General features: G+C 35.8%; 1 protein-coding gene across 3 annotated transcripts in view; it reads right to left on the reverse strand.

Moving 5' to 3' along the window:
• Window positions 1-13,148, reverse strand: part of SPATA7 (spermatogenesis associated 7) — a 36,908-nt gene that overhangs the window by 4,238 nt on the left and 19,522 nt on the right. For all 3 annotated transcript variants that reach the window (XM_039333469.1, XM_039333468.1, XM_039333467.1), the window contains exons 6-11: window positions 10,254-10,738; window positions 8,276-8,342; window positions 5,349-5,422; window positions 3,574-3,627; window positions 2,183-2,260; window positions 1,434-1,491 (exon numbers count right to left, since the gene is read on the reverse strand). In XM_039333469.1, coding sequence (XP_039189403.1) covers window positions 1,434-1,491; window positions 2,183-2,260; window positions 3,574-3,627; window positions 5,349-5,422; window positions 8,276-8,342; window positions 10,254-10,738 — 816 coding nt within the window. The remainder of the gene's footprint in view (window positions 1-1,433; window positions 1,492-2,182; window positions 2,261-3,573; window positions 3,628-5,348; window positions 5,423-8,275; window positions 8,343-10,253; window positions 10,739-13,148) is intronic.

A 13,148-nucleotide genomic window follows, 5' to 3' on the forward strand; every position in this document is an offset into this window, starting at 1 on the left:
CATCTCACAAAAAATGACTCTGGGAGGTGTAGAATTATCATTGCAACAACATGGACATATTTGCCTTCTGCAATTTTTTTTTTTTTTTGACTTCCCAGTCTAGTCTACAGCTATAAGGTGCTCAAGTGTTTGTCTCTATAAGCACTAACCAGCTCTAACCATCCTTCAAGGTCAGCTGTCTCTGTTTGCATACATGGTTTGGATGCCACAAGTCACTATCCTTGGCTGCTTCATGTATTTATTTATGTGGAAGAAAGACCAAAGCGGCAACTGATAGTAATGCATGAATTAGCAAGATGCTTTTTCAGAGGGTTACTTTCATAAATGAGAAATCCTGTCTAATGGTTGTAAATACAATATATATATATATATATATATATATATATATATATATATATATATATATATATATATATATATATATATATATTGTCCAAATAATAATGATCACCAAGAGAATATCTATAAAAATAGAAATTTAATCCACCGAGCTTTCGTCAAATACACTTGACATCGTCAGGGTTAAAAGGCAAACTACGGGGGGAGTCTTATATACAGTTGTTTAATGCCTGTTTCCGGCTCCTGGAGCGCGTCATAGGCCCCAGCTGATCGGGCTGAGCCCTAAGCATACGCCCCACATCAGCATCTATCTCCGTTCCATGGTTAGTTTGAGTTCGATTATATGTTGCTTCGTTAGTTGTTACCGGTGGGGCGTATGCTTAGGGCTCAGCCCGATCAGCTGGGGCCTATGACGCGCTCCAGGAGCCGGAAACAGGCATTAAACAACTGTATATAAGACTCCCCCCGTAGTTTGCCTTTTAACCCTGACGATGTCAAGTGTATTTGACGAAAGCTCGGTGGATTAAATTTCTATTTTTATAGATATTCTCTTGGTGATCATTATTATTTGGACAATATGAATATTCCCAAGAGTCGCATTTTTGTTTTTATTTCTAATATATATATATATATATATATATATATATATATATATATATATATATATATATATATATATATATATATATATGTTTCTGAGGTTTTCGTGGGTGTTTGTATGTAGGTCTTTGGTTGTTCGGGTTTTCTCCCACGTAAAATTGGAAGTGTCTTGGCGACGTTTCGATGAAGTCCCATTCGTCATCTTCAGGCTGGTGTTTTCAGCTTCGTGCTTCGAGGAGCACAAAGGTCCTCGAAGCACAAAGCTGAAAACACCAGCCTGAAGATGACGAATGGGACTTCGTCGAAACGTCGCCAAGACTCTTCCAATTTTACGCAGGAGAAAACCCGAACAACCAAAGACCTACATACAAATACCCGCGAAAACCTCAGAAAATATTACACACACACACATACAAAACAAATATTCTTCAGCAAACACATTTCAGAAGTAATTTTTAGTACTCTTAAAATGATTTCTCATCTATGCAGCATACCTTATTTAAATGGTTTTTGTTTAATTCTATGTGACGTTCAAACAATCTTTCCAAAGCCCTTTAAAAAAACAAAAATAGGTATTACATAGGAAGTAATTGTTTTCAAAAGAAAATTATTAAAAATAATCAACTCCAAAATGTTAACTTATTTTTTAAAATAGAAACAAAATAATTCTCCCACTCAAGAATTAAATTCTTTTATCTTTGGTCTTCTGTTCTTTTGCTGCAACCGTCCTGCTTTTATATGTAGTTTCTTTCATCTTTCCTACTTTTTCATGTTCATTTTTCCTTAAATCTACTCTTGAAACTACCAAATGGCCTGCCCAGATTTCACATCTCTTATCACCTTATATCTTTCATTGATTCTTCCAATCTTTCATCAGAAACCATCAAACCAGCCTTGCTTCTAGGTTTACATTTCTTTCTTTGCTGGACATGTACATGAATAGATTGGTGCTTAAACCACATCTTCAAAACCAACAAGACGTTTTCTAAGTAGATAGCTGTTAGTTACCCCTCTCATTCATTCTTGGGTCTCTGAATGGCCTAGACACTTTTTGTTCATTCATCTTACTTCAATTTACCCATTCATGTCACCAGTAAAATATTTTTTTCCTCTGGATTGTATTTATTCAGAATTTTGCATACTTCTCACCCCAAACCCATATCTGGTTCTTCCTTTATTTACTATTTACCAATGCTTCATTGCAAAAAAATTAATATGAAGGAACTTTAAATATATATCCAACCTGTTGGAAAATAATCCAAGTTTCAGAATTTCATCTGTTATGTCCTGAATAAAATTTAAATATTGCAGTTCTTCTTCTCTAAAACAGAAAACATAAAAACTACTTTTAGTCTCCAAATAAAAACACTGATCAAGCACTTTAGTTGCTACTAACCATTTCCCATTTATGATCTTGGACCATAAATACTAATATCAATAAATGAAGACAAACTAATATGATTGGTGGATTAATTCACCTCAAAGTCTTCTTAGGCATGAACTTGCTCTACGTCCTGCCATATTTTTGTTGTCTATTGCACAAATTTGCTAGTACAAATGTGTACTTTTTTATACAGGGGATCTTCCTGCCGCATCTGAAACAGGCTCAGCTGTGTGTACACTGGAATAGCTTCCCTAATATATTCTCATTGACCTGAAGATATTGCATTCATAGCAAAGATTAATATGCAACTCTCACTTCAATTAACAGTTGAATGAACAATATCTAACAGCACTATTAATAGGAATGTGCAATTTCTTCCCAAGCTGGATTATGTGTACATATGTAATGAACTACATGTATCTGGATAGCAGGACCTAAGTCCTGAATTAGTTTTCTTATTATATTCAGTTGTCAAGCTAAGCAGTATTTACTTTTTTTAAAAAAGAAGCATGTTTAACAAAAGAAACATTTCAAGGGAAATAGCACTAATAATAACACTTAGGTTTATATATCACTTCATAATACTTTACAGCCCTCTCTAAGCAGTTTACTGAGTCAGCCTATTGCCTACAATAATCTGGATCCTCATTTTACCAACCTCAGAAAGATGGATGGTTGAGTCAACCTTGAGCTGGTCAGAATCAAACTCCTGGCAGTGAGTTAGCCTGCAATACTGCATTCTAACCACTGCTCCACCACGGCTCATTTTAAGTTATCTAAACATCAAGCAAATAGATGCAAACTAATGCAATACATACACAAACACTGAACAGAAATAAGCAGCAAATCTGCTAATATGTCACTAAATTTCTGTAATGTAGCTTTGGGCCCCAACGCTAGAAAGCAAATAAAAAAAATGCAGAAGAAATGGAAGTAAAATTATGCAGTTTGATTTAAATCAATCAACCAAACCAGGTTGTGGTGTCCTGTGTCCTTAAACATGTGAATGTTGTGGTTATATGAGACTGTCTGATATTGTGATATGTGTCAAAATGGTATTAAGGGGTGGGATGGAATAAGTGAAAGAAACAGCATCAGTGATATAAAAATAATCTGGTAATTTTTCATTATGTAACAATTTTGCAACTGATGTACGTGGATCCAATTGTAATTTAGTATCATGTCACTTAAAATGTCAGCTTCATTAATGTTTTGCACTTATGTAACATTGAAATTAATGAGTTACTTACTCAGCTTGGATTTTCCTCATGGTTGGGGACTCAACAGAACATGGAGAAATTGCTCTAAGCCATAAGGAGGAAGAAACAGTGCAAATCAGATCCAGAAGGCAGAATACTATGAGCATGTACATTGTTTCATATAAGGCTATGCTCGAATTGGCCTCTATGCCTACAGGAGGAAAGTGCACAGTATGATCATTCTTATTATTGAATTTTACTTAGCTTGCCCTCTTCAATGAATGTATGAAGGTGAGGGAGTAAATAAAATCAATTAATCACTTTTAGAATTATTAAATGGATATTACTCAGTAACTCTCACTGTTTAAAGGGGGAGAAAAAGGGAGAGAAATATAAAACAGTTAATCAAACTGAAACCTATCCATCTACATCAGGGGTGTCAAACTGTGATGCATCATAGCAAAACCACGGGTGCATCATAGCAAAACCGCGCCCGGATGCATCATAGCAAAACCACGCCCACTCCATTGCTGGCAATGGAAAAAAAGTCGCAATATGTCATGACACGTCATGTGACGTTGCGAGTTTGACACCCCTGATCTACATAGTGGGGAAAGACAAGTAAAACCCTGAGCAACCAATCAGGAGTAGCAAGATGCTTATTTTTCTCTGAGTGTTTAAAAAGGAAAGAGGAACAACTCTATTTTGCCCTTGCAATTTTGCCTTTGTCTTCTATCCCAATAGGATAGATTCTGGGAAGTGAACAAGTAAACGACAAACCACAAAGCATAATAAATAAAACAGTCAACAAACATTCCAGTATGTTTTTAATGCATGCAAACAGGTAGTAGGGTTAATGTATCTCTGGTGGAGGAGTGTTCCAAACTGTGTGGATTGCTACTAAGAAGGTTTACTGTTTACTCCATGCTCTTTGCACTTCTCAGCATCCCCCTTCTGGAATTTTGGTGGAGATGGGAAAGTTGGTGCTTAATGAATCCTAGTGGTTTATATATCCTATATAGGTTTTAAAGATGATAAACAGCACTTTGAATTGGGCCCAATGTCTTCCTAGAAATCAGTGCTGCAAACTGGAATCTTTGCCATAGCCTGAGGCGGCACTATAGAAGTTCAGTATACTAGTGACAATTCATCCTGAATAGATTACCTCTCCCACTAGTTATACTAAGATGTACAATGAACTGGAGAAAGCACCAATCCTTGTGTGACCCATGCTGTTGCTTCTAGAAACTCATGTTCTTCCCCTCCATGATCTCCAACAGCAATTGCCCATTCAGGTTAAAACAGGATCATCATAAAATGGGTCTCTTAAACACACAACTTTGGTAGGTTGTCCAGAAGAATACCAGTGTATGGAAAGCTGGTGAAAACAAACCTCTAATTTCCATATTCCTTCAACAAAGGCAACCCTTTATTTTTAACCTTTTGTTAAAAATTGAGATTTTGCATTTTACCCATCTTTCACCTCAAGTAAACATCTGTTCATTGATGGTGGGTTAATCATCCAGTTACAAGAAAGCTTTTATCACATTCTCATTAATTACTAATTCATTATTTATTAATCAAAACAAATATTGTGATTCAAACTAACATTTCATCTTTCAGATTGGCTATTTATTTGCTCTGCTACTGAAATTTTGTTTGAAGGAAAAGATGAGTATTCGTACTTAGATAACTTCATGAGATCTAAACCTTATGAAATACATCATTCTGGACTTCACAGGAAAGCATGGTGATGTGCTATTAGCAGTGAGGGAGAGTCACAGAGCATGTCAAAAAAGAAAGAAAAAGATCCAAACGTTGCTTACCTTGGAGAGGATAACTGAGAAATAGTTTTCATTTCATCAAACATCTGTTCATTAGAAAACCTGGGATCTTCTACCTATATATAAAGTATATATCTCTGTTATTAATACAAAATTCATTTGTAGTATTGTATTATATGTTATGTTATATATTATATTATATTACATTACATTACATTACAATATGATCCACTTTAATGATTCATTAAAGTGAGAGAAAAAAATGGTGGCCACTAAATGCTTTTAAAAAATAAAACAAATAACCAATGCCCAATTAATTCCAGACTTCCTATTTATTTTTCAAATATATAACTGTCTCCCCCTACATCTTCTTTTATTTCCACTTACACAAAATCTAAAATCTATTTACAAAACAGAATTCCTGACTTAATGCAGAGGTCAAGGCCTCATGGTGGAGCCCAAGAAACTTAAAAAAAAAACCCTTGGTCAGACATGTGCGAGCAAAACAAGAGCACTGCCAAAACTCACACTATGTTTTGTTCTTGTGCAAGACTGCATTAGATGGTACTGAGACCCCCCCTTCCCCCAATATCTACAGATACAAGTTTAATTATTAAAAGTGATTTCTTTACTTTTGTTCCACCTTAGCCCTAATGAACTAATTAGCTTTATTCATGGGGGAGTCGCACAAGGTCAGCTATTGGGTAGTGGTGGTTATAATACCACAATGTTTTAGAAGCTCTGCTTAATACAAACCCAGTTGCAGATATCAGTAGAGGCTGTCCTCGACTTACAACAGTTCATTTAGTCACCATTTGAAGTTACAACAGTACTGAAAAAATTGACTTACAGCCATTTTCCATACTTACAACCGTTGCAGCATCCCCATGGTCACATGATCAAAATTCAGATGTTTGGCAACTGACTTATATTTATGACGGTTACAGTGTCCTGGGGTCATAGGATCACCTTTTGTGACCTTCTGACAAGCAAAGTCAATGGAGAAGGCAGATTCATTTAAGAACCTTGTTACTAACTTAACAATTGCAGTAATTCACTTAACAACTGTGGCAAAAAGGTTGTAAAATGGGGTAAAATTCACTTAACAACTTTCTTGCTTAGCAACAGAAATTTTGGGCTCAATTGTGGCCATATGTCGAGAACTACCTGTAAAACAATTTCATTGATCCTTCACATTTATTTACACATCCTAATTATTGGGGGTGTAAGTACTGGTTGGAACAATATAGAAATTCAGCTGGGAGCTTCACTGTGAGCAATGTCACATGTGGCAAAACCAGATATGACACAAATATAGGGTTATAACAATTTCTTCCTGGTGAAAATTTTCTCCTCCCCACATGCAGTTGACCAAAATGGAGGGGATATGTTTGTGATAAAGAACCATCGGTGGGAGAAGTTGGTCTTATTCCCATCTTCACCACAAAAGTCATTCCCATAAAAATTACAGAATGTGAGTATCTATGGAGATTCTTAAGTCTTCTAGAGCAGAGTTCCCCAAACTTTCCGGCTTGGTGGCCCAGGAGGAAAGGGAGCAGCAGGGAAATGTGTGCATGCCGGGCTCCGCGCTAGTGTACATGCGCAAATGGGCTGCACATGACAATGGCATGCGCACTGGCCATGTGCAAACAGCCACTAGTGCCCATGTGACATTGGCAGTGGTGCTGGCATCCCTGTGCATGCGCAAATGGGGACACTAGTGCCCGTGCGATGGTGCTACGAGTGGGGCGGGGCTCGCCAGCTATTCCTGGGGCCTGGTGGCCAACAGGTTGTGGCCTGGTATCTGGCCGCAGACCATAGGTTGGGGATCCCTGTTCTAGTTCATGGCTGTTCCAAAGATGCTTCCCAAAAAGCAACTGGACATTGTTTTTTCCTTGAAGACATTTTGCTTCTCAAGGAAGCAAACAAAGGAAGGAAGTTGTTGTTTCAAGGAAACAACAAAGAAAATCCAGTTGCCTTTTGAAAAGCATCTTTGGGACCAGAATTTGAGAAGAAGTTTGAGTGGATATGTGTGAATGGGAGAAGCCTCTAGTTGGTGTGTGTGTGTGTGTGTGTGTGTGTGTGTAGAATCTATTACTGGCTGTTCCAGCCACCCAAACCACCAAACATTTCTGATCTATTGTTATGCAGTCCATTAATTTTTGGGCATACCTTCACAAAGGTTAAGTCACTAGTGAATGGAATTCAATATAGTACATCTATTTGTTTTAACTGTTTCTAAGATGATACTAGCTTGTTATGTAAAGCTTTTTTAGATAAAAATGCAAGAAATAAAAAAGAATATAAAATAGTAATGTAAACATTGCTATTACTACCATACCATTAAACTAAAAGTGCATTAAAATGTTTTTTTAAAAAATAGAATTGGATAAATGTAATCTTGCTGGAACACTGCTGAGAAGACCTAGGCACACAGTCAGAAAATATTATAAATCCTAACAGAAAGCCAGCAAGTAGCATCCTAAGGATAAACACAAACATATAGGCAGATTATTAAATATTTAAAAGATCAGAAACAACACTTTGAGCTAGTCTGGAAACCCAAGTGCAACAACTTAAACTATGAGGGTATAAATGATTTATCCTTCTGCCCCACAATAATAATTTTAAGTGGCCTCATTCTTCATCAATTGAAGTGTTCTAGTTATGGTTGTAGTTATATAATTCCATTGTAATAATCTAGCAAATGAAAAGGCATGACATTAATTTTTCTTAGTAAAGTTGGAATTAATGTACCAAATCAAAGTGGGATAAAAGGAACTTCTGCTAGAGCCACCATTGTGTTTCTACAGAAAACATCAAATCCAAAAAACATCCAAGCCATAAATGAGACCTTTTAGTGTCAGTGCAACCTCTTTCAATATGGAATGTAACCAACTATCCAGAGCAACGGTCTTCTCTTTATAAATGGCCTGGCGACTGGAACACACACAGATCACTTGAATTACCTCCTTCGTGATCTTCTGAAAACTAGGCACATTTTCTTTTTCAGATGCTTCAGATTCAGCTTGAAAACTACAAAATATAATGATCTTATGTCATTTTTGCAGAAACAATACTCCCATATACTATTTTGAGCATCTATATTACCATCTGGGTTCAAAAAACAATTATCAGAGTGTTAATGCTTATAGATGCTATATACCCATCACTCAGGCCTGTTTGTGAGACGACAAGACAAATGGCCCACTGGAAGGAAAAATATACAAGGAACTGATAATCCATCTGCTTGTATAAATCCTTTTTAATAAAGAAACTGCGATAAATATGAAAGATGTGGAATATTAACAGGTTCTATAGAATAACTATTACTACCTCTGAAGTTAAGAGTTCTCAAGGGGACTAAGTCTTCTAATCATGCCAAAATCATTTCCTTGCTTGGCATTAAATACAATGGAGTTGAAGGGACACTTAATTTGCTAGAGAATCCCAATTCTAAAGAAGACAGTGAATTGATAGCACTCAATAAACCTTTAGATTAGAATGAGAGAAATAAGTATTATTATATTTGGAGGAGATATAATTGAGGCAGAAGACATCTACTCTGTATCTTTGAATGAGGCTTACTTCCTTGCAATTGTGCTGTTTCTTAATAACCTTTATTAATATAAATGGAAATGAAATAAAATATATGGGAGATCTGTGTTTGGTATCTAAATTACATGTATTAATTAATATAATATATTAATATTTCTGGACTAAAGAACACACTAACACAAAATAAAGATACTTTCCTGTAGGAGCTTCTATTATCAAATTCAATACTTCGTTGAACTTTGGCTGTACATATACCAATAAATCCAAACTGAAATTTACTACTTGCAATTAAAATTGTAAATCTAACTTTCAAGACAAGAATCAGGGAAGTCCTAACAATATTGATTCTTGATTCTTCAGGAACATTGTTTAAACTTCTTTTAAAGATAAATTCAAAAGTGACTTTGATCAGATTACATTGCTTGTGCCTCAGTTTACTATCCTATTTCTTTTATTATGAAATTCCAACATTTGCCAGAGCCAAGTAATTTCAGAGCTTACTACTCTGAAGTACTACCTGGACTTCTATGTTGAAAAATAGATAAATCTGATAGAACATTACTAAGCAATATAAAAAAGTTCATAAATATGCTTGGATACAGACTTGTTAGATGGCATGGCACAAATATTTTCTCCTAGTTACTAATTCTTTTTTTTCCTATGCCATTTCCCATGCTGTTCCAGAGTTTGGGGGAATCCTCAGGATAAGTACTGGAGGTGATACCATCATCCTCTTTGTTCTGCAGAAAATTCCCAATGGATATCTTGATTCCATCTGCAAATGGAGGAAGCTTTCCTATTTGTACATAGGCATTTTTGGAACTAGTCCAATCACCTCTGCCATATTCTATTAACAATAAAATTAAGCAGGATCAAATTACATAGCATAGATATGAATCTATATGACAATGGGACCTCTCTGCAAATGAAAATACAGCAACAAGCTATGCAGAGTAACTAAAATATAGGTGACGGCAGACCATACTGCTTTTCTATGAGCAGAGGCATGGGCTCCTAATCCATACAAACAGCTCTTTGAAAAGATGGGGCACTTATGTCATTTGAAAGTGGTGTTTTTCAAAGAGAAGAATGAAATGAAGCAAATACAAGGTCTTTGTTAATTATCTGTTGCCTCATTTTTAAAGGCTCTTGTTTACTCTAATAATAGTCTCTGGATGAACTGTTGTCTTCATATACTGACACAGGACATTTTTTAATCCATCTACTTCTAGCAATGTTTTACACGCACAAACACACACACGTTAGTTGTTGCCCATCTACCAAGTTTAGCTTTCCATTGTTAAATATGAACATGAAGCAGCAATTCAATACACCATACAGCGGGTTCGTGCAAGGTCTATATATGACTTCCTTAAGAAAGTTCTTCACCTGCTTATTTCGGTCTGCGTTTCTGCTTCCATCTGTTGCCTTAGATTCTCCCTTACTTTCCTTCTCGCTGGGGTGTAGTATCTGTACTGTGAAAGAAAGGATTTCGCATCCGACTTTAAAGTCCTTGGAGTGAACGGCTGCTGACCATTGGTAAAATGTTGGGAATGCTTGTCGAGGAGATCCCCACTGCATGCTTTGGAGTCAGGAGTTTGGGCTTTTGAAGAACTTTTGCTTGCTGAAGTGTCAGAAGAACTACAGGAAACTCTAGAATGTAACTTTTGTAGGCTTGAAATGCTGGAGCCTGAGCTTTCAACTGAGAAGTTGGAAATTTTCAGACCAGCTTTTTTGTTATTTGTTTCTTTACTTTGAAGGATTGCGCTTTGCCTCTCTGGAGTCAATAGGGAGCCCAACCCATACTGCTGTTCACATGGTGTCCTTAAGGGTTCCTTGTCTTCTGGTTCTGATGAATCCTGTGTAGGGGTAGGCTGGAGAGACATAAAAACCACAGGCCATTTGATTGGGCTCTTTTCATGAAAAGCAAACAAAGAATAAATACCAAATGAATACTATTCTCCATTTGTTTGCCTCGTAATGAAGTGCTTATAAAAATATTAGAAATTGATTGGACTTAGGAACTCTCTGTTTAGGCTAAGACATTTCCTCTGGCCCCAGAAAGTGATAAAGACTTTCTACCCAAGGGGCTTTGGACCTGCCAGGTTGATTTTTCTCTTGCTCTGGGATATGGCTCCACTGCCACCAGCTATTTCATTTCATTTTTGCTGAAATAAAACATCAGTGAAAGAAAAAAAAATCCAAGCATCCACCATATAGCAGAATAAACCAATGAAATTAATATGACAAGTTGGTTTCTGTTCTATCCCCATAATTGTTTCCATTATTCAAATACATGCTTTTGCAAACAGCACATGAACAAATATTCTGTTTGTTTTATTTCAATTTCCATAAAGCTTCTCATTGGTTATGCCCTTATTTGTCGACCAGTCTGGGTCTACTGTAAATGTTGTGGACTTTTCTTCCAGACCTGATAAAGGCACAGTCAGACAGAATTGTGTTGAAGTATTCTTTTATTTGGCAATCAAGGGCCAATAACCTCTTCTGTGATTAAAAAGGCAAAAACGTAGAAAACGGCTTCTCTATCTATTCTGTAAGGAGGAAGGTCCACTGGGGATGGCAACAGAAAGCTGTACATCATAGCAAGAACATGACAACAGAGCTGAGGGTAGGCACAAAGGAAAGGTCAACTAGGGGCAGTTGTAATGGTGGTAGCAGTAGGGGCCAATTGCAAATTCACTGGGGGGAGCCTCAAAATTTTTATCATGTGACCATGAGGGTATTGCAATGGTCATAAATTTGAGTACTGGTTGCAAGTTCATTTTTTTGTGCTGCTGTAACTTCAAATGGTTGCTGAATGAATGAATGTTGAGCAAGGACTATCTGTACAGTTACATTTTCCTCTGACCTAACATAGCCTTGAAAATGGATTTGGAAGATATTTTTAAAAACACAAAAAAACCTACTGAAAATATTAAAGAGAAATCAAAATTCAAAACACCCAATAGAAGGGTGTTTTGAATTTTGATTTCTCTTCAATATTTTCAATACCTTCTTTGTGTTTTTAAAATTATCTTTTGAATTATTTTTCCCATCAGAAAGGGAAAAGGTTTAAGATTATAAACTGGGTGTACCCTGGGCATTATAAAGACAGCATTGTCTTGCTAAATAAATAACCCAGGCAGCATCTAAAGCAAGATGTAATGCTGCATAGAAATATAGCTATTAAGTTATTCTTTGAACTATGTAGTGTTATGTGAAGCACTAAGACTGAGATGTCATGAGCAAAAGAAATTATAGCTTGAAGACGAAAGAAAAGAAAATGTAACTAAATCTAATATATGCCAATGGTATTCATTATATATTTCCATATTTTCTATCCCTGAAAACCAGTTTTCTATGCATTCATTTTTAAGCTGCTGTATTGATATTCTGAAGCACAACCAAAAATTCCATTCAATTGCCAGTTAATAAAACACTGTAAGAGACCACATAAAGATACAAGGAACACTCTTTAGCAGTTCTTTCGTTTGACATCATTGATTTTTATGTATTCATTTACAACCCAGCATGCCACTGTGGAGAGGCATTACAAAAGTTGGCTGCAGATAAAACTAGTAAGTCAGCAGACATGAAACTTTTGACAGACTATGAAATGGAAAAAAGTCATATAAATTCTCCAAAGCAATAAACTGAACAAGGCACATTTTCTATTCCCAGGGATTCTTTCTATTGCTTATAATGTGTATCAGAATATAAACCAGAAGAAAGATATTCATGGAACAATTAACCTTCAACCATACACATGTATATATGTATATATTTCACACAAATTCCCAAAGCAGCGGAGGTGCTATTAAATAACCCTGACAGCACAAAACAAATGGCAAAGCTTTCTAGTTTTGACTTTCTGCTGAAACATTGAAATAAAATCATGATAAATACTGCTGTCTGCATAAATTTATTTATTTATTAATCCAATTTATATAGCCACCCATCTCACCAAAGGCAACTCTGGGTGATGCCACAAATAGAAAAAATCACATAGGAAAACAATAATATAAAATATATAAAAATCACTTTAAAAGATAAATATTATAAAAACAGATAGATGGAGTATGTCTTACTGAAGAATCTTGTAACACCTGTTTAATTTTGATGAATCAGAATATGCCAAGGACACATTTTTATTGCAAGTTGTTTGCCTATAGATACCTAGAAATTCATGACAGAAATCAAAATACAAACATCAGGATAATTCAATTAAATTTTAATTAATTAGTTTACCATATTACCTCATCTCAAATAAATGGAGGTTAATAT

The sequence above is a fragment of the Crotalus tigris genome, unplaced genomic scaffold (assembly GCF_016545835.1).
Source record: "Crotalus tigris isolate CLP2741 ecotype Arizona unplaced genomic scaffold, ASM1654583v1 scf7180000024506.1728113, whole genome shotgun sequence".
NCBI classification, from domain to species: domain Eukaryota; kingdom Metazoa; phylum Chordata; class Lepidosauria; order Squamata; family Viperidae; genus Crotalus; species Crotalus tigris.